This window comes from Diadema setosum, chromosome 12 (assembly GCF_964275005.1).
Source record: "Diadema setosum chromosome 12, eeDiaSeto1, whole genome shotgun sequence".
Lineage (NCBI taxonomy): Eukaryota > Metazoa > Echinodermata > Echinoidea > Diadematoida > Diadematidae > Diadema > Diadema setosum.
Genome location: NC_092696.1, coordinates 1,913,621 through 1,940,181, shown reverse-complemented (window position 1 = coordinate 1,940,181; position 26,561 = coordinate 1,913,621). Strand labels below are relative to the sequence as shown.

The 26,561-nt window shown below is 37.5% G+C and overlaps 1 protein-coding gene across 1 annotated transcript; it reads left to right on the top strand.

Moving 5' to 3' along the window:
• The first annotated feature begins 2,521 nt into the window (after positions 1 to 2,521).
• Positions 2,522 to 11,058, top strand: LOC140236127 (peroxisomal membrane protein PEX16-like). The gene is made up of 11 exons (XM_072316100.1): positions 2,522 to 2,568; positions 3,041 to 3,315; positions 4,538 to 4,573; positions 5,910 to 5,989; positions 6,627 to 6,760; positions 7,035 to 7,288; positions 8,383 to 8,520; positions 9,353 to 9,425; positions 9,727 to 9,852; positions 10,249 to 10,313; positions 10,945 to 11,058. The coding sequence occupies exons 2-11, from the start codon at positions 3,099 to 3,101 to the stop codon at positions 11,004 to 11,006; spliced, it is 1,185 nt and encodes a 394-aa protein (XP_072172201.1). The 5' UTR covers positions 2,522 to 2,568; positions 3,041 to 3,098; the 3' UTR covers positions 11,007 to 11,058.
• The last annotated feature ends 15,503 nt before the right edge of the window (positions 11,059 to 26,561 follow it).

The window sequence follows — 26,561 nt, the reverse complement described above, 5'->3', positions numbered from 1 at the left end:
GTATTCGCAACATTCGTATGTGGAAAAAAAATGATAGGCTTATATAGTGAAAAATAGCCTTTTTTCTTTTCGTTTTAACTTGCAACATTTTACAAAATAATGACTGCCGTACAGCCACCATGTCTATCCCATTCTGCATTCACAAATTTGCTACCCAGGCTGACAATGTGCGATAAGAACATATAACATTAACGACGTTTTTCCATCCACTTTGCTTGATGGTATGGCATAGGCCTACATAGTTTGTTTGGGGTTTTTTGGCCCAATTTCGTCAGACTTACTGCACTGGATAATAATGATACGATATTGAATGACCACCGAGATCAACAACAACAACAAATGAAAAATTCAATAAAGAAGTGCGTGCGCCCCCTTTTATTTTGTAAAAAGGCGCCTCCCCCTTTACGGAATTCCTGGATCCGCCCCTGAATAACTCCAAAATCCTCGAGTGATCCCAGAGGTCACTTGATCTAAAATGAGTGAAAGTGAACATTTTCACTCAAAATTCACACCAATTTCACTCTAAATCCACTCTTTTCTGTTATTTGCTCCTTCAAGAGTGAACATAATCATTTTCACTCGATTTTTTTTTAGAGAGTAATATAAAAGAAATAAAAGGGAAAAAATTAAAGGGAGCATGGCGCCCCCTAATTTTTAAAGAAGCCGTCTTTGTCAGCCAAGCTTTTTGCTTGTAAGCTAATGAAACGCGGAAGTGGCAAGAGAGAAAAAAAAAAATAAGGAACCCTATTGCTTGTCGGCTGATTTTAACCCGGAAGTGGCACCAGATATATTGCGCTCTCCCTTTTCCTGGATCCGCAACTGAGAGCAGACTACATAAATCTTGCTAATATGGACGGATAGTGTAGCTGCAGCATTGTTGACAACCATGCAGCAATATTGTGATTGTCGATTATTATACTCTTGGGGGGGGGGGGGGGGGACCCGACGACTGGAAAAGGGGAAAATGAACAAGAGAAGGGCGTAAATAATTCATGGATATATGGTCATATCATGTATATAAAAAAAATGTGGTAGAGAAAGGGACATTAGTTCAGTAGTTGTTATATCCATGTTATTGATAATGATTGACGTGAAACTGCATGGAAGAAAGATTAGAAAGAAGATAAACGATTGAAATTAACTGATTAAATGAAACTTTAAAAGAAGAATAAAATTCAGGACCCATCGGAAGAACAGTATTGTCTACCAGTATAGGCACTGCTGAGGAGGGCAATCCAACTGTATTCCACTTAATTCTGTTTGATTTTCGTTTGTGTATGTGTTGATTTTATGTGGAAAATACAGCACAATGCAACAATCATATATATTAACTTTACAGTGAAAAAGGGAATTCGACGTGTTCGGTATGAATCATACAATCATAAAAGAGCTTGTTTATCAATTGACTGACTTAGAATAAAGTTTGACATACGGTGAGTTGTGCGCCCATACGTTGAATTAAATTTGGTGTATACTCAGTGGGACGAAATTGAACGTCTATCCAGCTGGCGCAAAATTGATATGGCAACTTTGCTTTGTAAATTGAATGAATTTCCCTCAAAATTGAATGACATTAAGAATCTAGACATGAAATGAAATTGAATGATCAAAGAATTGGTCGAGACGCTTGGGAACACTTTAATTCGGGATACAAATCTAATGAAATTTGGCGGGAAAACCTATTAATGAGATCTGTCAACAGGGTCCTGTCTGTCAACCCGTCTGTGAAGATTCTGTTGGTAAGCTAGAACAGACCAAAGTGATGCAATAAGTTGTTCAAGACATTCTGTAAGAACAGACATGACAGTTAAAACAAGCAAGACGTTACGAGGTGGAATAACTCAAAACATCTAAAGGAGAAACATCATCACTGTGCGCGTGTCTCCACATAATACCCCCCTTCCCCATCTTATCATTCCCCGAGTGCCTCTCCTCTTCCTCCAAGATTCTCGACCGATCTCCTCCGAGCTCCTCTTCCTCCTCCCCCCACCCTTTCCTGAGCTCCTACCCTATGAGATCCTCCTACTCTACCCCTCTGCCCCTCCTCCTCTCCCCTCCCCTTCTCCTCCTGCACCTCCTCATCCCACTCCTCTAATTTCGTCTTCCTCCCTCTCCTCCTCCACGCTCCTCAGTGTTTCTTACCCCATGGCATAGGCCTACCAGATGTAATGAAACTGGTCATTTTTCCCCTTTTTAAAATTTAATTTGAACTTTGAGCAGCATTTTATTTAAGTCGTCCTGAAAATTCAACATCCCTTCGCCAGCACTGGATTTGCTACAGACAGTACTAGTGATGATGATCGAGGGTGGGGGGGGGGGGGGGGGTGAGGTGGGGGTCGGTTGAGCTTTTTGCGCAGCAGCCAGCTGTTTACTGTTATGACCACCGTGCCACAAGCCACAGTGTCTTCATCCACCTGCTGACATGTTTACCAGCGTGTGGGACCGTGCATTGTGGCACGCACGCGCACGCAGCCTACCCATTCATTCGAGAGGCGTTTATCTGACGGTACCTCACCAAGAAAACAAATGTCAAGTCGATAGTGAGTAAAGAAAATCAGTAGAACCAAAGTGAGTCCCAGTGTTATGACGATCATGATGTATTCTGCTAGTTTCCTGTCTCTTGCTGGGCGATCTTGCATGGTATTTCATGGTAATGGAGTTAAATAAACGCATGATTTACATAGAATCTAGATAGCCACTTGCTATGCTTGCACTCACTTGCAGGCAAACCTACCGGCGACGCGACGGTCACACGCCCGACCGGACCCGCCGCCGCCGCGTTAGCCGGCTGCCCCTTATGTTACTTGTACATGCCACGCACCCGGGCTCGAGAGTAAAGGGTGTGTAAAATGATAAACGAAGGAAGCGAGGGGGTATCGTACTAACGTACGGCATGCGGCATGGATGGAGGGACGTTACATTTGTTTGTGGTTGTGTAGGCCTAGCCTGCGCCTACTTGTGTTTCGAGAGCAGGCTAGCTAGCCTGAGTTATAGCAGTTGTTTTCACTTTCTTTCTCTTTTTGATGTACTACCGTATTAGATGACTGAGTGATCAGGTGATATCTAGAAGAATTTTGGATATCAACAATCGAAGGATCATGGCTAATTCTTCAGCCTCAGGCTCAGGTACCACTTTAGCAGACCTACCCCTACCCGACCAGCAGCAATATATTCCAGAATCGATGAAGTTGCTTCGGAAGCTGTCGCTTAAATATAGAGAAACGTATGACTGGTATCGCAAATGGGTGACACAAAATCCGGACGTTGTGTCTCAAGTAGAGAAAACTTTCAGAGTTTTCTCTTACTTAATTGCAGGTAAGCAATGCAAAGGAAAATTCAGTAGCATGTCAGTTACCATAGAGCCATTACCAAATGGTAATCTGTATTCGCTAATGCATGTAGTTACTTCTTTAAATTCTAATAGTGTCTATGGCTTCAAGCACTGACATAATACTCTCACCTTCTGCACAATTTCATATTATCCAGCAAGGATTTGTATTGAACATTCCTGAATATTGATGCTGTTGTGTGTTTATCACCTGATTACTGTTTACGCCGAATATTTCACAAGGTTTTTATTTTTGCGAATTTCACGAGTCCGGTGCTATTCGCGAAAGTAAAGACACGCGAAAATATTGACTCTGATCCCGGTGTGGATGTGACGTACACATACAGCTGTATTTCTCTGTTCAGTACAGGACTCCACGGTCGCAAATTTAACCACTCACGAAATTGTCCGTTATGCCTGATTCGCAAAAATTTAGACTAGCGAAATATATGGCATGACAGTACTTCGTCATGTACAAATGTATATCATTTATTTTAAAATGCTTGCAAGAAAGCATGTGAAAACAAACAAAAAGTCAAATGCAAAGATTTATTAAAAAAGATTCTCAATTTTTATTAGGATTCGTAGGATAAAACCACAGTTTGCACTCTTGAAACTCTCCTTCCTTTAGGTTGCCATGTTTTTTTATTCCCTTTTCCTCATTTTAGGAATTAGCACAGTTTGCTTCAAGTTGTGTATAATTTACAGACCGTCTTCTGTTATGTGTTTACAGTCAAAAGTCAAATTTGCATGAGAACCAGAACTGGAACTACCTGATAGTACATGATAGTATCTTACCTGATAGTAAGAAGTGAATGCTTCTTTTATACTGCAGAATGTGACCATACTACATCCGTTATTAAAAGCAAAACAACAAACTTAACTTATCTCTTTAATCCAAACAATACCCTTCCTCTGTATTCCATCTGCGTATTCCTCTTCTTTCCTTTCATTTTCTTTGTTTATGAAAATGCCACTGTAATCTTTATGAAATCACCCTCACCCCCCCCCCCAAAAAAGACAATTTCTCCATGTCAAGCCAAGCACAGAAACAGATGTCTCTTTCATTGAGCTCAAATGAGATATACAATATCGATTACAGCAGGATCCTTCTTCTGTCATTCCAGAGATTTTTGTTCTTGAAATGTTTGTGTGTTGTTTTTTTATTTGTCTGATGTGTGTTCATGTTGTGTATGATTCTTTTCACAGGTTTTACTGATGACAGTGAAATTCTCTCAGAGTTTGGTAAGTTTAACTTGTTATCTCTCTTGGAGTAAAGGAGACCTCATAGAGAGATTGTAATCTATTTTACAAATTTCTCCTCTTTTCCCTGTTTAAATCATTTTAGACAATATGAAACCATTAACAATTTTAAGTCATTTTAGATAATATATCTATTTTATGGATACTCAGTGTGTATATATTACCATGAAAAAAGTATGAAATTGCCCAAATGTTTTTACTCTGTGCTTGTTAGCTAATTAGTAGAATTACAATGATCCCCCTTTCCTGTGTAGAAAGTCCTTTTGGGGTGGTCAGGGGGTCAACTCAAGTGGATTTGACTGACAGTCTCTATACTGTAAATTTTGTCTCAGTAATAATTCATTATTCAAATTCATGAAATTCTTCCGTCGGGATGTTTTCATTGCAACTGATTGACAAATTGCCCTACATCGACGTAAATAAGCACTGAATTGATCAGTGTTTTAGTAGTAGCCATGATAAAAAATCATGGGCGTACATACTCGAGCAGGATTCGAACCTACGACCTCCTGATCACCGGACAGGCGTCATCTCCACTAGACCACCGAGCTTTCGCCCGACAGCAAGTGTTGGTTCTAATCCTTATAGCATGCAGCGGGTACTGCTTTGTTATTCAAATTCATGAAATTCTTCCGTCGGGATGTTTTCATTGCAACTGATTGACAAATTACGTCGATGTAGGGCAATTTGTCGATCAGTTGCAATGAAAACATCCCGACGGAAGAATTTCATGAATTTGAATAACAAAGCAGTACCCGCTGCATGCTATAAGGATTAGAACCAACACTTGCTGTCGGGCGAAAGCTCGGTGGTCTAGTGGAGATGACGCCTGTCCGGTGATCAGGAGGTCGCAGGTTCGAATCCTGCTCGAGTACACTGTATGTACGCCCATGATTTTTTATCATGGCTACTACTAAAACACTGATCAATTCAGTGTTATTTACGTCGATGTAGGGAAATTTGTCAATCAGTTGCAATAATTCATTATGTGTGTCATACATTTAAGTAATAGTGTTTCAATTGTTAGTAAAGTTTTTTGGTTTCTTCCATCCTTATCTCAACTTGCTAGTTGTGAAAGGTAGGCTAATCTAGAAGTTAGCCTTTTGTCAAGGCCCTCTCACTGTAACAGGCAAGTGGCTCTCTTCACCATACAGCGAGAGGGCCTTGTCAAAAGGCTATCTAGAAGTATGAATCATCTAAGTGCAATATACACACAGTCCATTGAACAGTATTATATTTTTCTTTCTGCATTTTTCTATTCTTGGCCAGAGTGATGTTGTGTGTTTTGCTAGTGTTATCTGATTTGTCTTGCTTCCAGTCTATGCCCTTGCCAATCTTCTGGTCTTCTTCAATGATTCCATTATGAGAAATGCCCGTGCTAGTCTTCGCCCAAAGCTGGTGAGTATTTTAAGGCTCATTTACCATTTGCAGATGAAACAAAAACCCAGGATTAGTGCTTTAGAATAGTTCTAAAATGTGAGTTAGGGATAAAAACACCCACTGCAAAAATTTGAATACGTAAAATCGATGTCAAGTATTGTTAAATACACAAAATGTGAACAATAGTTATAATAAAAATGCTTCCAGATTAAACTGTCTACATTTATGGCTTATTGAGAAAAATTCTGATATCTCCTTATATTTTAGGCTTTATTGCAAAAATTTTGTATGGTAGGATGTTTTGTGACACAACAGACCTACATGTATATCAAATGTGCTATCTTGAACATTTTTTTAAATCACATTACCCAAAGGTAAACAGGACCTTTAAGGCTCATTTGAAAGTTACTATCTGTAAAGTTATAGTCTGTGGTAGATATGGTTGCAGAACAATACAGCATTGAAAAAAAAATGAGACTTGATAAGCATTGTTAAAATTTACTTACTATAACTTCTTCATGCTTTTTATGTTGTCAACACGTGTAATGAGGTTTTCAGATTTTCATGGGGGTGTATGTGTGTTTATGTCCGTATTGTATCTGTCTTTCTGCCACTGAGAGTGGATAATTTGTGGTTTGTTTATTTGTTGGGACAGAGTCTTCCTCAGGGTAGAGTGATCCGATGGCTGACCGTCTTGGATCACATAGAAGTGTTCTTTGAGCTGGCTTCTCAACATCTTTGGGGTCAAACAGGCAAATGGATCGTCATCACAGCCATTCAAATCCTAAGGTGAGTTCTCTTGGCAGATGGGTGTCTTGGCAGTGGTATAATGTAAATATTACTACATCTACTACTACTACTATTATTGATTCTGACACTGCTACTACTATAACAAGTACATCTACTACTGAATGATTGTAATACTGATAAGATAATTGGCCTTAGCTGAACTTGTCTTTTTTACTTATAAGCATTCAAAATGAACAAGTAATTTTGTTTTGTTATCAGATTCCTTTCGAATTAAATTTTTCCATATTTCTTGCCGTTTTCCTGTCTTTCCTAGGACCATCTTTCGTCTGGTTCTTCTGCACCATTTCAAGGCAGGGGTGCAGTCTTCTCCCCCCATGCAACCATTGAACCGGAGTCTCTTCACCCCTCCCACAGACCACGCCCATTCAGACAGCTCAAGCAGTCCAGACTCTTCCACACAGAGGGAAGGGAGAGAAAATCTTGCCACCACAGCAACTCAGCATTACCCTCAACCTTTGACCTTTGAAGGCAAGAGATCTGGTCGTGTGGTGAGGTGTCTTCATGCCAGTAAGTCTGTTGGGATATTGTGCACATAGTCAAGGAGGATAATGATAATGATAATAATAATAATAATAATAATAATAATAATAATAATAATAATAATAATAATAATAATAATAATAATAATAATAATAATAATAATAATAATAATAATAATAATAATAATAATAATAATAATAATAATAATGATAATGATTATAGTAATGATAATAATGATAATAATACTAATAATAATAATAATAATAATAATAATGATAATAATGATAATAATGATAATAATAATAATATTAATGATAATAATACAGTGCTTATATAGCACATATCATGCATATCAGGGTGTAGAGCTCCAGTGAAAGAAAATTTTCTCACTTCATTAAAGTCTTTCTTCAGTGTATTACCTCAATGTAGCCTCATTTTATTTCTGATGGTGGGGAGGGGCTTAAAACTAATTTTAGCAAAAAGACTCGATCATTTTTATTGCAGCGATGGAATGCCCAAGTTTACATTATTTTGTATATTTGGTGTTATATGTAAATATTGTATTGTATGTCTAGTCAGGTTACCCAAAAGTCACCCATTTATTGTTATAATTCTTTTCCCTCCCCAGAATCATGTACAGGACTAAAATCACGTCTACCTTGAAACAAGTCTCATTTGTATGGTCAATACAGAAGAAGCAATTTGTTTGGGCACTGTGGCTTAATGGATAAAACTCTGTACTTTCACTTGGAGGTCTCGACTTCAAATCTCATCAGGTGCCTCCATCCCTTGACAAGATTTTTTATTTATCATGTCCCTCTCAACCCAGGTGTGTTAATTGGTACCTGGCAATGCTAGGGTAATAATAATGGCTGGACCCTATAGTAGAACGGTGGTAGCACTGAAGAGGCTACCCTGGATAAAGAAAACCACATAAATATTCAAATGATTGATGTAGAATTGATACCTTTCATTGTACTGGTGTTAAAACTTAAAAAGTTGTGGCTCAAACTGAAGGGGAGTTGCTGAATCTAATTCAAGAGAGTTCTCACCAAATCATGTCAACTTGATGGCTTATGCGTTTAATGATATCATGGAATATTTGTTTTATATTTCCAAAGCTCCTGATGTAGGACTTCGCTCCTGGAAGCTACCTTCAGAGAGTGAGCTGGGCAGTGAGGAGGAGGTTAGCATGACAGAGCTGGCAGGTTTTTCATTGGCTGCAGAAACTCTCTTCATCACAAGACCTCTACTACACTGTATCCTTACCAATGGGGTCAAAGGTCAAAAGGTCACAAGATGAGGCTGACTTTCCAGCAGACTTTGTCTTGTTGTGTAGACCCACGGCAGTTTCCTTCCATGTAACATTAGTATAGTATTTGCAATTGGTGACATACTTGTTTCTATATTTTCAACAAAAAGCAACAACAACTGTACTTACTTCATTCTAGGGGTATCCTCAGGACAGATTCCAACATTTTCAGGTTCAGCTATGATAGGATGGATCTAAAGCTTGTATCCTTGAGAGATATTTAGCATACCCTGGTGCCAGACATTGTTTTAACCAGTTCTTTTCAACTACATGTTACCCTCTAATTCATGTGACTTGCCGTAATCTACATTTTGTATCAAAGAGCGTGATTTTTGTGTGTGTGTTTTTAGCTCTTAATTTAGGTAAAGTTACTTCGTACTAAATCAAATCAGGTGACACCTTGAAATACTATGTATGTCACTGTCTTTGATATGAACCATTGTGAACCGATGTGATCTGACCTTGTCAAGCATTTGTGATGGCTGAAATAATCTGTAAGACAGAGTGTAATCTGTCAGGAAGACTCAAAGAATTGCATCAGCAGCAGAAAGCGTTGTGAGGAGTGGACCAGTACAGCATTCAATCGATCACACTGTGTCAAGTCTCAGAAGGACATAGTACAAATAATATCATTTTAATATGTATGTTTTCATTGTATCCATCATTTTCTTTTGTGTTGTGTTGATTTTAAATCCAATGGGAAATTGGTGTTGACCCATGTTCTCATGGACCAAAAAAAAAAATAATGATAATTTTTTCCTTGACACATAAAATGACAGTATCTTGTTTACTAGTGTGGGGCTTGTCATCATGGAAACCATGGTTACTCTCCTTAGCAACAGACATAGCCAGGTGAGCGAACTCCTGACACCATTACCAAGTTGCATGCTGAAACCGTTAGAAACGATGCACATTTCCCGATAGTTGATTGCTTGAATGTCATTGAATTCTTGCAATAATATCACTATGTCTTTGTGCAAACTGTATTGCTTCTTTTCATAATTTTAGGGACATTACGAATACATACATGCTGATATGAAAGCCATTGGAAACAAGCTTGCTAATCTAACCTTATTGCTGATTTGGATGTTACAAAGACATCTCTGATAGAGAAACACTCTTAACTTTATTTATTCACTTTGTTTCCCTTTAGCTTGGAAATGATGAAAAGAGATCAGAAGGTGAAATTAACCTCCAAAGAGAAGACACACCTTGTGAATCGGCGACTGATGCTGCTCATCTACCTCATGCGATCACCTTGCTACAATGTCTTCACAAGGTGAGGTCACTGTCCTTTTTAGTTTTTCTGTCGTTGCTAGTCAACCTCTCAAAGAGGAAAGTACGTACCAGTGGGACAGTTCCTTCTATGGAGGTCTGTTTTTTTTTTCTTCAAAAAACAAACAAACAAACACAATATTTGAACACAGCATGAACATCATTTACATTCCAAATGATTTGAAATGTGCCCGATGTGATTGTCAATAATATACATGTATGTATATGCCAGAGTTGGCTGATGTTTGTGTAGAAACCAGAATTTTGTTAAACTCTATTGTTCTCACATATTTAACTGACTGTAGATACCATAACTGGTTTAATTTCTCTGTTTGTTGTTTTACATAACAATTATCAAGGACAAAGTAAAGTGTCAAATTTCTTCCTCTTCATCAATCAGGAGCAAGCTGGAAAGTTTCCTAAGATCAACAGGACAATCCATTCCATGTGCAGCACTACTTACAAGTGAGTTTTCCCACAATGTTCAGTCAGGAAGTGACTACTAAAGGTAACTTCCACCAGTTACATGCGTTTAGGGTGTAGCAATAGGAGGTGATCTTAGCCATGGTTCAGTTCTAATCTAGTATCAGTCAGTATGTCGCACAGTTAGAAGCCTGTCATTGTGTATCAAGATATTTTGTAGTTTTGAGTGACAGATCAGAGAATTTGCAACATGTTTGGAAGTTTCCATTGGAATGGTGGCTGTGAGAGCTTCAGAAAACAAGAAAATGTCACGTGGTGTATGGGATAACTCTCATAAGCGATCCTCCTCATGCTGTCTAAATGAAAGGATTACAGTAGTTGTAAGACCATACCACAATCATACTTTCACTATCTGATATATAAGAAGTATTATACATACATGTATGTCCTTTCATTATAAAGCCATTCCCATTGGATATGGGATCTATTATAGATGTTAAAATGATCCATAAATTATCAACACATAGTGACTGGCTAGGGAAGGAGTCATTTTCAGCTGGTATAAAAAGATTTGTAGTTGAAGGACACATGATGTAAATAAAAGCCAAAGTTTTCCACCCATCACAATATGAAAATTATATGTTTGAACCATTGAATCTCCTTTTTTCCACAGAACCGATCTTGGAATATCTCCCTACTTGGCAGAAGATTTATTTCTACACCTGGGCCCACTGATCGGTGTCATTTATTTCTACATGCGGGCTTACTGATAGGAGTCATTTATTTCTACACCTGGGCCCACTGATCGGTGTCATTTATTTCTACATGTGGGCTTACTGATAGGAGTCATTTATTTCTACACCTGGGCCCACTGATCGGTGTCATTTATTTCTACATGTGGGCTTACTGATAGAAGTCATTTATTTCTACACCTGGGCCCACTGATCGGTGTCATTTATTTCTACACATGGGCTGAGTGATCGGTGCAAGTTATTTCTACACCTGGGGGGGTTGTTTCATCAACGTTTGTCAGCGCTGACAGTTTCAGCAAAATCCTTGGTTTTGATTGGATGAGATGCTCTGGTCACTGACTGTTACTATGGTGATTGTCAGCGCTGACTAACGTTGATGAAACACCCCCTGGACTCACTGATCGGTGTTAACTGATTGTTGATGGACTACTGGCTGGTTCCTCTCTATGTCTGGACTGGTTCTTAGAGTATGTTTATGATGGACTCAAATAGAGGTGTAAGGTGTTTCAGTGTGGGCTCATTGGCATGGGTAGTCTGTTACATCATGGGTAGTCTGTTGCATCATGGGTAGTCTGTTGCATCATGGGTAGTCTGTTGCATCTCAGCGTAAGTTATGCTGAGTAAAATCAGACAGACAACCAAACAAACACACAAAAGACAGTTGGCACACTTGAGCATTAAAGGGCAAAAGATATTTTAGCTATTAAGAATATATCTCATTTACAAGTGAGCAATTTTTATGCCTAAACTTGTCCAACTTTTTACAGCTCAAATTCTTCCCTTCTGTTGTTGTTTTCTTTTCTTTTTTCCACCAGATCCCAACATTTGAAGCCAGTTTGTGGCACTTTCTGATGGTTTATTTATTTTTATTGTTATGTTATCTTTGATGTCTGCCCTTCCTTTGCTAAATATGAACTGTTGATATTCTCCTTTTTATGAATGTGTTTGTCTGTATTCAAAGTACATTTGATAATTTCTATTTCTACTTTTATTCTGCAATCCAAGGTATGTTTGCAGGCCTTTAAAAAAAAAAGCTAAACGTAAAATTTGTACCATGCAAACTATTTTACTTAGTACAGTGTATTTATCAAACTTATTCTGCTCTGCTTTTTCTTGCAGACTGTTTCCTCTAATTAAATCAAGAGTGAATTTTTATGCCATGTTCTGGATGACTCCAATTTTATGCACTTGTAACTTTCCTGTGTAAATTAGTGTTTTTAAGACAGTGAAAGTAAACAGTGTGATGATAACATATTGTGTTGTTTAATGGGATGGTATAGTATTGGTTTATGTGAGGATTCAGCTTCTTACTTTTTGCGAGGTACTTATCAGAACCTTTGTTGTTGTTGATGTTGTTGAAATGCTAAAGAGCTTACAATTCTTAGAGGAATTCAATGTTTATTTGATGAAAGTCAGTTTTGAAATGAGTGAGATATCAAAAAACAAAGTAAAACAAAGTGATCCTAATAAAAGGTGGGTTCTTTGTTTTGGATATCTCAGCCATTTCAAAACCAATTTTCATCAAATAAACTTTGAATTCCTCTTACTAGAAAGTTATATGCTTTTTCATACCTCATGTGAGGTTTTTCATTATCTCAAGAACATTATCTCAAACCTGAAACCCATCTCAACCAAAACTGTTCCATTCCTTTAAAGGTCATGTATGAAATCAATCATGAATTCGAGTCAATATGAAAGCACCATTGCATACATTGTAGAATGGATTAGGAAAGAGACCAAAAGACTCTCATTCCAACCGTTTATTAGTATTTTATCTGTCAGTCTCTGATGCTGATAATAAGTCTATCAATCTAACCAAAATTTATGCTCTCTTCATTTTTCATTGATTGGTACTGATCACCAGCTGGTGCCAGTACCAGCTGTGGTGTATTGTAAAATTTTGAAACACGGCACTGGATAACCCCAACAGGTAGGAGGCATTGAATTTTACATGTAGTAATATTACTGCTGTGATGTAACGTAATCCATGAATGCTCTATCCTGAGGATGGCCTTGAAATGTTCTATCATACAGATACTGGATTTTGGTTCCATCCCCATTCTTGTAGAATGTCATGACTTATTCAGAAGAGTTAACATTATTAGTGACTTACTGTGTGGGTAATGGGAGTAGGAAACCCTTGCACTATGTTCAATGTGTGTTTTTTTTTTTTTATGAAGATGTCTCAATTCTTTAAAAGCAAATGTCCTTTATTCTTTTGTTGGGTATGTTTACCCGTTGAGGACGGACTGCTTTTGCTACAACATGCATTTCTCATAGACACCTGCCTGAGTATACACGGGACTCGTCCTCAACGGGTTAATATTATGAATGGAGTGATACCATGTATGATCTCATAGTGACTGTTCTTGTGGGTTTTTTTTTTTTTTTTTCAAATCAAGTCTGAACTGGTGCTTCTCTTATGAGGCTAAACAATCTGACACCATTGTATGCAAATGTTGCATAATCCTACTTTGTGCATGATGGGAGCATTTGGAAGGGAAAAATCTAAGTGAAAGTAAAAGCCAAATTTTAATGCAATTTGACTATCAGTTCTGATGTTTGCCATTTCCAACCATTAACTCAGAGTTGTAAATCAGCTGTACTTGTGTCAACCAAAATAATTAAATTCACTTCTCATAATGTCTGATTCCTTTTATGGGCAGTCAAACTCTCATAGTTAAATTCCAGGAAAAGGAGAAATGAATGAATAGAAGTCAAGCTATTTATCCTATGATGGACTTCCACACTATTTCGGTCCAATACCAACATTTGACAATCTGATGCAAGGGCCTGTGGAAGATTTTGAAGAGGGAGAGAGAGAGAAAAAAAGAAAATGACTTGATGTCTGGAAAGGCTGCCATCCCAGTGTGCACTTCAGTGTTTTCCAGTTTGATCTGTTACCAGAAAATAATGTCCATACAAGGCATTATACCAACATATATATTATGTTTGGCTTTCCAAGTGTTATTAGGCATAGTTTCTCTCCCCCCCCCCCCCCCCCCCTCTCTACAGTGTATTTCTCTCCCCCTTTCCGATGTCATTTTAGTCGTCAATATAACGGTGGTTGTGTTGCCATGGTAAATTATGAAATCTACCACACTGTACTACACATAGAGTTTAATATTGTAGGACAGGGACAGTCTGAAAGCATGATATAAGCAGCTGTAGTGTAACACTAGAATTGGTTGCCTGGAAACAAGAATCACATGATTGTTTCAATGTTTGATTTACTTCAAATTTGTATATTTTATCTGAAATTTGCACTGAAAATGAATCTGTTCTCACTGAATCTGTGCTTTGTAATGTTACTAAGCTTGTAACAAAGATGATGTTTGTAAATGATTATTGTACATTACCATTTTATAGGAAATAAAAGCAATTTTACCAAATTTATTCAAATGAATGTATACACTCGCTATTTGGTTTGGATTTTTGTTTTATTTCTGCATTTCTAAAAACACATGAACAAAATTATACAGATATCTGTGTAACTTCAAATATGTACCGCCTCTTCCATCTTTGTACCTTACACATACACACAAGTCATGTACACGCATAGGGGATCTATCGCTTGGTCTACATCTTCTTCGTCTAATAGCCATTGGTCTAACCCCGTTTCATCTACTACCAGCATACTATTCTAATGACCATTTAGTCCAATTTCCACTCAGCCTCATTTTCAGTTGGTCTACTTCCAGATGGGCTATGCCCATTTCATCTACTACTCATAGTTTATTTAATGCAAAATGGGAAAAAAAATCCAAGGAGGTCAAAATTACAATTAAATCGTCTGGTCATTAGACGAAATGATAAGTAGCCAAACTGGGCATTAGACCAAGTTAGGATTAGACCGATCGGGCATTAGATGAAATTGATAGCAGACCAGATGAGTTTAGCTGTAGTAGTGTTAGACAAACTGAGAAGTAGACCATTTGATATTAGACCAGTTATTGGCAATAAACCCACGCTAACACGCACCCGTTCATCACATGCGCATGATTTTACACAGTTATTTGATTCCACACTTTAACTGCTCACTATAATTATCTTTATTACCTTTATTTTTTATGCCTCCGCCACGAAATGGTGCCGGAGGCATTATGTTTTTGGGTTGTCCGTCCGTCCGTCCGTCCTTCCGTCCGTCCGTAATGAATTTTGTGGACAAGGTAACTATCGAAACCTGTTGAGGTATCCTAATGAAACTTGGCATGTATGTGTATTAGGGGGTGAAGTTGTGCCTATCAACTTTTGGGTGCACATGCTCAAGGTCAAAGGTCAAAAGGTCAAGGTCAAATACATAAATTTCACTATTTTCACCATATCCATTGAATGCCTGAAGATATTTTCTTGAAACTTAATATATACATGTTTTACCCAATTAAGATTCTCTGGTGAAAGTTTGGGTTATGAGGTTAAAGGTCAAAGGTCAAAAGGTCAGGGTCAAATACATAAAATTTCACTATTTCTACCATATCTATTGAATGCCTGAAGAGATTTTCTTGAAACTTAGTGTATACATGTATTACCCAATTAAGATTCTCTGGTGAAAGTTTGGGTCATGAGGTCAAAGTTCAAAGGTCAAAAGGTCATGTAAAAATATTAAAACTTCTTTTTTTTTCTCCGTACCTTGGAAAATTGTTCAAGGTATCTTCATGGAACATAGTATATACATGTACTGACTGGAAGTGATTATCTAGAGAATGTAGGGTTCATGGGGTCAAAGGTCAGGGGTCAAAGGTCAAGTGCAAGACTTCAAAATTTTACTATTACCCTCACATTTATGCAATGCCAGCAGGGTTATTTTTTTACACTTGGTGTATGCGTGTGTAACCTAATAGAAATTCTCTGGAAAGTTTTTTTTTTCTCTTTTTGCCTCAAAGGTCAAAAGGTCAAAGATCAAGTGAAAGTGCTGAACTAACTTTTTCCTCCATATCTCGGAAGTGGCTCAAGTTACCTTGAAACTTAGTACATATTATGCATGTTCTACCTGAAAGTAATTATCTTATGAATTTTAGGGTCAAGGGCCAGATGAAAATGGTAACAGTTTACTATTCAATTCAGAAATTGCACTTTTTCTCCACACCTGTACCTTGAAAATTACTCAATGCCTAAATGTATGAATGGGTCAAAGTCAAGTTAAAGTCCTTAAATCCCTAGATACATGCTCTCCTATTCATCCGATTAAACCTACGTCAAGGAAGGTGAACATTCAACACATTTGTGACAAACTTGTCATTCCAATATTTGGCCAATTTTGTGAAAATGTAATCACACAGTGTCCACATGTACTATCTAGACCTATTGGGAAAATCATGCATTATGGCGGAGGCATACCAGTCGCCAAAGCGACATTTCTAGTTTTTATTAAAACAAAGGAAATAGAAAGAAAAATGGGGGTCGCCCCCTCTTTACAGAATTGCAGGATCCGCCCCTGACATGCCACGGTTAACTCTAATCTCTTGTAATCATGTGGCGCAAAACACTAAGTGCAGCAGGTGGTGAGCTTTGTGTTGCCATTAAAAAGGATCCGTTTTCCCCCATTCTTTTCTATTCCTATTTGCTTAGTTTATTTGGGGCATTTGTTGCATAAAACGTTGAGAAACAGCTGTGCTCTCATTTACATATCAGAAGATGTTCACATAGAATTTTCTTGTATTTTATGTATGATCAATTTACGGATGACAGAAAAATTAAATGATTTAAAAAAAAAATGTCTCCATGTTTGGTTCCTTAGTGAGTTAACTCGTGTCATCTGGATCTGGATCTGGATCTTCATACATTCGCGATGAAAGCTATACAGATACATGTATTGTGATTCTCAGTACACCACCATGTTTATCTCAGCTTTTAGGTACAATGTATAAATAAAATTTGAAGTAGTCATACAAGATTTGCCAGTATCCGTGCGCTTTAGAAAGCAAGGCTAGGGTTTACCGAAACCCCCGAACGCCAGTGTTTGAGTAGCGCCATCTATCGGTTCACACTGATCAAGTGCACTGATTAAATTTTGTGCTGTTAGAAACGTGATGGAGTTAAAGTTGATGCACTTTGCAGTACCGTGGTAACCAAGAACTTTCATAAGGATGCCACGGACACGTTCATTTGAGATTAAATGCAGCTATCCTGCATTTCTTATTTGAACACATCATTTTCTTTTCTTGTTTTGTTTGATTGTTTGTTCTGGTTTGCTGACTACATTTTTTTAAAGTCAATTTCCACAAAGGGGTTTGCAACAACAGCAACAGATAAAATGAGTCATATCAAATATATATGACTGAATGATTTTATTGTGTATGTTTACTAATGATAACAGTGTGTATTGCCAACTCCATTTATAGAAAAGTAACATTATACTTACCAAAGTCCTCTCAATCAAACACAATTATTTCTTTTCTTTTCTTTTTCTACAGAACATAACAGAATGCAAAAAAAAAAAAAATACAAATTCGCTATTCCGAGGATTCGTTAATATTCCGAAACACACATATTCCCTGGCTGTTCGTTAATCCCGAAATGATTATTATTGCTATCATTTCCAAGGTTCATTATTCCCAAGGTCCCAGTGATTATAATGTTTGTTATTCTGGTTTACTAATCTGAATGTGAAATGAGGTTCATCATCCCTTAAATGACTAATCGACTACTAAATAATATTATTTAGGATTTTGTTTTTCCACTCGAATTAATATTTCTCAGCCATAATATATTATTCTTCTTTCAAGATTTAGCGTGCATCATAATCACTACCAATTTTAGGTCCAAATGACATGTCATTATGACAATATCATTGATAACCTTGTGTAAACCATTAAGCCTTCTTTGTTTTCTCTTGCAAACCGTCGGTGTCATTGTCTTGTGTGTAATTTCATCATTTCAAATAATTTCCAGGAGTCAGAAGGGGCCCTCAGCTTCCGTTGGTGTTCGTTATTCCCAATGTCTCTTTTTCCTAAGGTTCTCAGTTTGATAATAGAATGAGGTTTGTTTTTCCGACCGAAGGTTCGTTAATTATCATAGCCAAAAAGTGAAATCAGGTTCGTTATTCCGAAGGTTTGTTAATCCGAAAATGAAATCGGGTTCATAATAATTACGCCGAGGTTTGTTCGTACACACCTTCTTTTTATTTTCGGAATGACGAACTTTATTTCCCATTCCGATAGACGAAACTTTGGAAGAATTAACCCCTTTTCATTTTCGATTTAACGAACCTCTGTGTTATAAGTAATTTGTGTGCACTGGAATAACAAACGTTTGGAATGACGAACATCACTCAACATAATTTTGTCAGAGGCAAGAGGAACTAGCATTTTTCAGCATTTTCCCCCGTTGATTTCTTGTAAGTTATCCCGGCTAGTTCTTTCAAACACTTTAAAATCTATTATCTTTCGCAGTATTATGATAACCCTTTTGTTTCTGAGTCATTTTCCATAGATGTTCCGACTGGACTATTGAGGGGTACAAGAGTCAAGTCTGATGAAAAGATAATTATGGGTTAGGATTGGGGTTAGGGCTGGAATTTGGTGTGGAGTTTTTTATTAGCATTGTTGGGACTAATGTAATGGTCCGAGTAGCGCGCGTCGGGTAAGGTCCAGGCCTATGTTTACAGTCTGAGACTGGGGTCAAAGGCAGCAAATTGGGTGATATTAATGGTGCTTATCCAAATTATGTCTCGATAATTCTTACCATTATTTCCGGATATTTCCATTGTTATTCAATTCAAAATAATTAGTCGCTGTTAGCTTTCTTGAGAAACGATTTGAAGGTGTCACTGTGACAATGTTTTGATACAAGTTTCGCTTGTGTTGTTGCCACAAATACCTATTTCCATGATGTTTTTTTTAATTGTATTTGCTCTAAGGAATGGAATTTACCTTTCTTGGGATATTCACATGAGCTCTGATAATCTATGACAGGCAATTATCATTGTGATGAGAAAGATAAGAATAATAAAATGTCCCTTTGTTTCTAAGAAATGTGACTGACGGAGGGCGTGATGACTTCCTGTTTAGATACCGAAAACATAATCGGCTTTGAGAAGGAGCATTAATATGGGAAACCCTGATACATGCAGTATCTGCTTTCGTTACAACAAACATCTCGTTCAATTCTTCTTGTTTGTCCCACAATCCAATAAACAACTATTTGCAAGTATATCTCGTTGTAATAAGTCGTTCCTTTACAGAACGTACCGTAGATTTTAACTTGGTTAGATTTTCATAAACGGCTCCTGCGATTTGTTTTTTATAGACCACTTTCAGATTCTCGCATTTGTTCGTAGAGTAGAATTGTCGAGTAGAGATTCGTTTGAAAACGAAATTTTATATTCCATCTGTAATTCGTTATCATGATAATACTATTAATAATGACAATAAAACACTCATCAGAAGAAAAACATCTGTTTGATTGCTGTCTCAGACATGTTGACAATTAAAAGCAAAGAAAAAAGAAATAAAGGAATTACTATTTCCCAATGTTTAGAATAAAATTCTGCTCAATGGACAAGCGCACCTGAAAAAGTAAAATGAAATCAAGCAACTCAAATGATCGTTGTCATGTAAGTTTCATTCTGCCGCATTTAGCCAGGACTTGATCTTGTTTGATGAAAAATGTGGCGTCTATATGGGAGACTGTACAGTCACGCTCGTCGTATAAATAAAGACAATTGTATTAAACACATTAAGAAAGTCATATTCATGTGACATGACAGTTTTGTATTTTGGATGTGATTTTCAGGGTGGGAGGAAGAAAAAAAAAAACTAGCAGGAGGGCGCCATCTCTTGGCAAATATGCTCCTAGGCTAGGGAGGAAGAAGGGGGGGGGGGGCGTGAGATCCTCATGATAGACAGACATAGGGGACTATCTAATTTCTCCGCATATTGTTGGGTTGGATATGATCAAGCGAATCCCTTGCGATCATAATGGACTTGCAAATGTTTCGAGTTTAGGGTGAGTCAGGACTGGGGTGAGTTTTCTAGATTCTGGACTGCTTATTATTATTTTTTTTTGTTCTTTCCGTCGTAGTATTAGTGGCGGTACATCATTGGTGCGACAGAAAAATATCACAACGATACAGAGTCTAGACTAGACAAAATGTAGCAAAAGTTCAGTCCCCCTCGTAAACTGACAGCACCCCAACCGATGCATTAAAGTGTTTTCATCATACAGCACCTGACGGGAGGGGGGGGGGGGGGCTCAAATGGGAAAAGGAGGGGAAAGGGTCCATTGAGGAATGGAGGAGAGAGTGAATAGAACTGGAGAGTGGAGAGCTGGGGCATTCTACGCCTTTTTGACACGTTTTGACCTCAAAACTTCCCCTCTATTTTAGCAGGATATCGGTGACTAACCAGGCCTTGTCATCCTTCGTTACCCTGGCAAGACCGCAAAGACAGGTAGCATTACGTGTCTTGCTCGCTTTAGCAATTACTAATCCCCCCTCTGGCACAATGTACTAGTCCGACCGAACTTTTTTGTTATAATGAATCCGTGTTCTAATCGCAGCGAGGGTTATTCCATTTGCACTGAACAAAGGTAGCGTATAAAATATAACTTGCGTTGGACGTGCTACTTGGGTGAAGCACTAGAAGGATGAATTAGAAAAAGAAAACATGCAAAGTGATTGTAACATCTTGGCAAGGGAGATAGTGAGAAAAAAAAAAGAGATGGAAGAAGGGACATGAGAGAGGGAGAGACATCAAAAGAAAGACTTTGGAAAATGTTTTCTGAGGGTTTAGCTACTACAAAATAATACTTGAAATACGACTGATGTTGTTTGTGTCTATCTTTGTTGAGTTTAGAAATTGACAGGCTTCTATTTACCCTAGTTCCCTCCACCGCTTACACAGCAGAAAGCGTCCCTCGCTATTACCATGCTCGTACTTGTGGTGGAGGCCTGGGGTTACCGCGGTGGACATATAGTGTTGTCAACAAGCTCGTTTTAGTAAAGCTGACGGCGCGGCTGTGCTCTGCTAGGTGTGTGTTGTACTGAGTGAAGGGTTTGCTCATCTGTAAGATGAATTTCTCTGTTGTGATCGAGGGAAAGCACGCATAACAACGCATGATATGAATGGAGAGAGTAAGCTTGTTGACAAGCCTTCTCAACTTTCGATAGTGCATTGTCATTTGCTTCGTTTTGATGTACAGCTGATGTGATTGCACCACGCAGGCCGAATGTTACCACCCCGCAGTGCAGTGGTACACGCACGTGGGGATAGTTTGGGTGCTAGAAACTGAACTGCAGCGGGCAAGATCGTTTTGGTGCGAGCCAGCCAGCCGGGCCTTGCCCATGGACGTGGTGGTGGTGAAGAGATTCGCGAGTCACCATCCTCTGCTTGGACACGGGAGTGACTAAATTGCATGGCACTGTTTTTCTGGAGCGTGAACAGGCACACATTTCTCAAAATTGTGTAAATAGCATCGAACAGGCGCTAGATTCAGGCAACCTTTAGAGGTTTCCTGACCATCAGCTCGGTGACTGTGTATCATCATTGATTGGGCAAAAAAACTTTGTCATACTTGGATTTAACTCAGACACATTGCGACTCGTGCATAAAAGGTAACCTTTACTTTCTCTCTGCTTTGATTATGAATGGACCTATCTAATTCCTACATCTCATGGCCAATATCTCACAAATTGTCAGCTAAATGACAGCAATTTGCACGACGTGTGGTCTGGCTAGTCTTGTGGATGATACTTGACTTGACATTCCTCTGTTTATTTATTCTTCCTGGTGAGAAAGGCCAGCTAGTACCACATTCAACTAGATTATATGAAGCGTCTGTTTGCAAAAACCGATAAGTCCATATTTGTCAAATGGAGATATTTGCGATTAAAGGTCAAGAAAAATAAAGGGAATAATAAGAAAATGTTTGCTTCTTTTGACTATAACTTCAAAAATATACCTTTATTATTATGTAGTGACCAATATATCATTTAGAAGGTATTATTTTGTACTTTATGACAGAGACCGTACTTCAAAATCTTCAAAAATGGACTTATCGGTTTTTGCAAACAAACTCTTCATATTATGTCACCTTGTCTTACAATACACGGTTTGATCAGTAGACAATAATCAATCATGATGTTAACAGAGTTTTAAGAAAAAAAAAAAAGGTGTAGCAATGATATCATCAGTACCAGCAAAACTGAATACAAGTCCAGCTTGTATAGGTTCCTAATACAAAAGTGATTACAGCATTTGAAGTGTGAAATATGACTTCCATGCATGTGATTTATGAGATGTAGTGCATTGTTGTAGACTTTGTAAGCAGGAGACTGTAATGTTTCATGGATAGATTTTGCTATGTTTTTGAAATGATCAGATTTTGATACATGATATCACGAAAAGGAGATAGGCATAATTTACATATTTGAAATATATAAACTCTACTATATTCGATGTAGCTTCACTACATTGGGTGGGATTCGTTCTTGTAAACGCACTGTTGCATCACTGGCACACGACCAGTCGTCAAGAAAATAATGAAACACTGTCCAACTCGTTGTTTGCTTGAATCAATAATCCAGGCCTGTCCTGATTTAATGATCGATTCATCAAAACATTCCTTGAAGAATCACAACTGAACATAAATACACCAATGTGTATCACGACGTGAACTTAAGATTCAAACATGGGATGAAGTGATGTGATGAAGTATAGTGTCGTAGAGAAGTGTCCTGAAAGTGTCTTGAAAGTGTCTCATGGGTGAAGTGGTTTACTGTAACAAAGGAATATATGTATAATACACTTTAATTACACTGTAAATGCCTACTGCAAATGGTACATAAGCGTCGTTATAGCTCACCTTGTGTATACTTGGCTAGTTACTAATAAGCCTTAATTGATTATAGTACAGTAATTAATGAACATAAACATAACACTTGAACTGAATGATATTTACAATGTAATCCGACAAAGTCTTATAACTTCATCATTCTGAAGGGTTCACTTCATAACCTTCTACAAATCATTATATAAACTACAAAAGCCTGTACCTGTCTAGGTAATGTCAACGGAGTGTTTATAATCATTGCATAATACAGTCATAACAATGCATGGAATTATGTGTGTGTGTGAATCTCCTTCAAATAACTGAGATTTTGACATACGAATTGCTGTATAGCTTTACTACTAACAACTGTACAACTGTACACACCTTTAATCATACCAAATTATAATGACAACAAACATTTCTTCTTGTATCACAATTGAATTAGCACAACTATTGATATGTGGCTGAAATAACAAGTATTAAAACTTCTATCTCAACTTACCAACTGTTTGAGAACCCCAGTCAATTGTTGCCATACAGTCCCATACTGTATTTTGCAGCCTCCACTGCTTCGTTGATTCTGACTGCCTTCTATCACCGATAGTTGCACAGTGAAGAAGTGTCAGAAGTTTTGCCTGTTTAAAACCAATTCTCCCTTTTCTCTATACAAATTATATCAAAAAGGATTTCTAGAAGTGAAACTACTTGAAACAGTGCCGACAGTGGTGCTAAGTGCACTAGGTCGGTCAGATTCCCCTTAGTGATCCGTCATCTTGACACGGTTAGTCCTCTTTTGACCTCTGTCATAACCCTTATGACCCGCGTTTCTCTATGAATATATTTGAACTATATACATATCAGATCTCCTCTACTGACATCTCATTATTCTGAATGAGTGTAGGCATTATAAGTCAAATACAGAGGAAAAATCACACTTCTGCCGCTACATTCGGTATTGTTTGCATTCATCGATCCTCGTAAGCTTGATTTATGCTTTTGAGCTTTATGAAAAGCAGTGTTGACTTAGATTGCTATAAACATAAATTCAGCAGTTATATGACTTGGCATATTAAATGGTAAATGTATGCAGTCATATAGTTTGATGAGTTAAAAGTCTGTCACAGGCCCTACTCCCTGCTCCACACACCCCACAGTACACACAATTAAAACACATAATGTGGAACATGAAGAGGCAGGTTACAGTACAAGTCAGATTTCTCAGCAAAGTGATGATACCCTAGCTGTATCTTTCCCACTTTGCTTTCTAGTTTCAGTTGAAATGACAGAACCCAGATTTCTGGCATTGTGTCAATTTGTGCCTTTTTATCAAACCATTGGATGTGCCTGCATTGTGATTTATAGTCATCCTAATTGTAACTGGAGCTTTTATGTTTTGTAAAGAGTGAATGTGTCATTATGCTCTGTACTGAACTGTACCAAGATTAACAAACAGCTGACACAGTATTGGTGTAGGAACACCCTGCTTTTTCAGAGAATGTTTGAAAGGAACTTATGAATTAGTAGTTTGTGCATGCAATGTTCCTACATAGGTGGAGCTGATGTGCTTGGTAATTAGTTAATCAATCATGGATCAATGGAGAGCAATGTAATAATCTTCTCACTGCCCTTTTACCAGCTCAAGAAGTTTGATGCTACACTCCATCCAGCCAGTAAACAGATCAAAAAATGTAAAAAAAAAAAAAAAAAAATTACTTGCAGTATTGTCACTTTTATCATATAATTTCATGATTTATATGTTTTAACAGTCTATTCCTGCAGAGTGTGTATTCAATACATATCCTTCTTTAAAATATATTTTTCATTCTTTTCAACCTTGTTGTGTAACTGAGACAAGAGCAAAATTTTAATCAAGTATTGTTACTTTTTTAAATGATAGAAAATAATGAAGGGTTTGATCACAAAATGAGTTACATGTAGCTCCTTGCTTGCCCATTTGAGACACTTGCGATTGAACCTGGTAAATATAAAGAAAGTAATAAGAAAGTGTGTGATTTTTTTTTACTATAACATCAACAATATTCCCTGTTATGCAACAAGCAAGATAACATTGGAAAGGTTTTATTTTGCTTTATCTGATGATTGACTTTAAATGTTTTAAAATCAGACGTATCCTGTTTTGTGATTAAACTTTTAATGCAAGTATGAAGTTGTTATAAAACTTCTGAATGTAAGATGTTGGCTGAGTATGAGTCATGTCATGGTTTTCCTCTCTGTTATTTTAGATGGCAGATAATTCAATCTTATCAAGTTTGCAATCATGGGAATATAGAGCACTCTTGTGTTAAGTATCATCATTAGTATCTTATTCACTTAAGTTTGCTTTTATGTTCTACATGAAGGTAATGAGCTTGCAATCTTCACTTGAATGAAATAGTATTATAATGTAGAGTAGTAAAGAAATTTAATTCAGAAGAGATATATTTTGTTCCTTGAGTACAGTAAGAATTATGGCAAAAATCTTGCATTGGCAGTATTGTTCTTATGCTTCAATGACAAGTAAAGTCTTCTTTTTGTCAAAAAGTGGGAATTGAATGGATGGGTAAACTATTGCATAATATTACATAATCAAGAGTGATGTTTGTACCTCTGTAGATCATCCCTACAGTTAGTGATACTACACACTTTATGAAGTAGAAGAATAAATATTAGTTCTTACTCTTCCAGAGTGTTCACAGTACAGTGTAATTGTGTTAGCCGTTAGTTCTGATGGGAGCCTCACAGTGCTGTACCTGTGAAGAATCGGAGATAACTGCAAAGAATAGGTGGAACAACCAAAATGAAAACCTTGTCAGTGACTATCACTGATCTAGATCTATTATCTAAAGTGATGCACATTATGGAAGTTTTGACTTTGCAAATTTGCCCCCTGAAGAGATAACTTTCATGTTCTAATCACAGAATTAATTGAAGTGATTAGTAGTTTAAGATGGTTAAAATGTATCTTAATCCTTTGAAGTTTGGGAGAGTATTATTTTTTTTCTTCAAACGTTTGTTAATATTTTTCACAGGTCTTTCTACTCTAAATAGTTTCTTTATGAAAATATGATCTGTCTTGAACAATGTATGGCTCCGCCACTTATATGAGTTCATGATGAAAATTGTATTTTCTGAATGTACTGAAGGACAGCGTAAACTCCTTTAACTCTTTATGTGCCACGTTCGCACGTCCGACTCAGTCGACGGCTTGCCAACTTCGCATATTCTGCTCAAACGCACAAACCCGCCCAAACCGATCATTAAATCGCCAAATGCCGTGGTAGAATGAAAGCGTGTCTCTCGCTTTCGTTCCTCTCACATATAGCTTGCATTTCATGTTGCTATATTGACTATTCAAGAAGTGTTTCTTGCACTGGATTTGCGTGTAAATTCTGCGTTTCTGTCTCTATTTGTCGTGGCTTTACAGTAATTTAACTACTAGTCATTTCAAAGGAAAACATGTCGTACGATTTACATCAAAGCTAAGCTTATATTTTGTCTACAACTTTACTCACTATTTGTCCAGCAAAATATTCTCTCAAAGCATGACAACGTTCGTGTCTCAGAATAATGTGGCACACAGTGGGTTTCCGCCGTGGCATATAAAGAGTTAAATAGAATTAAGCTGGAAAATGTTGGGGAGAATTCAGACTGGTCTGTCTTGCCAGGCATGGTTTGACTTTGAGAAGTCTGGGCAGGAATAGACCAAAGAGGAATAGACTGCCTTCATTACAGACATAGACACTCAGAAACAACAACAACAACAACAACA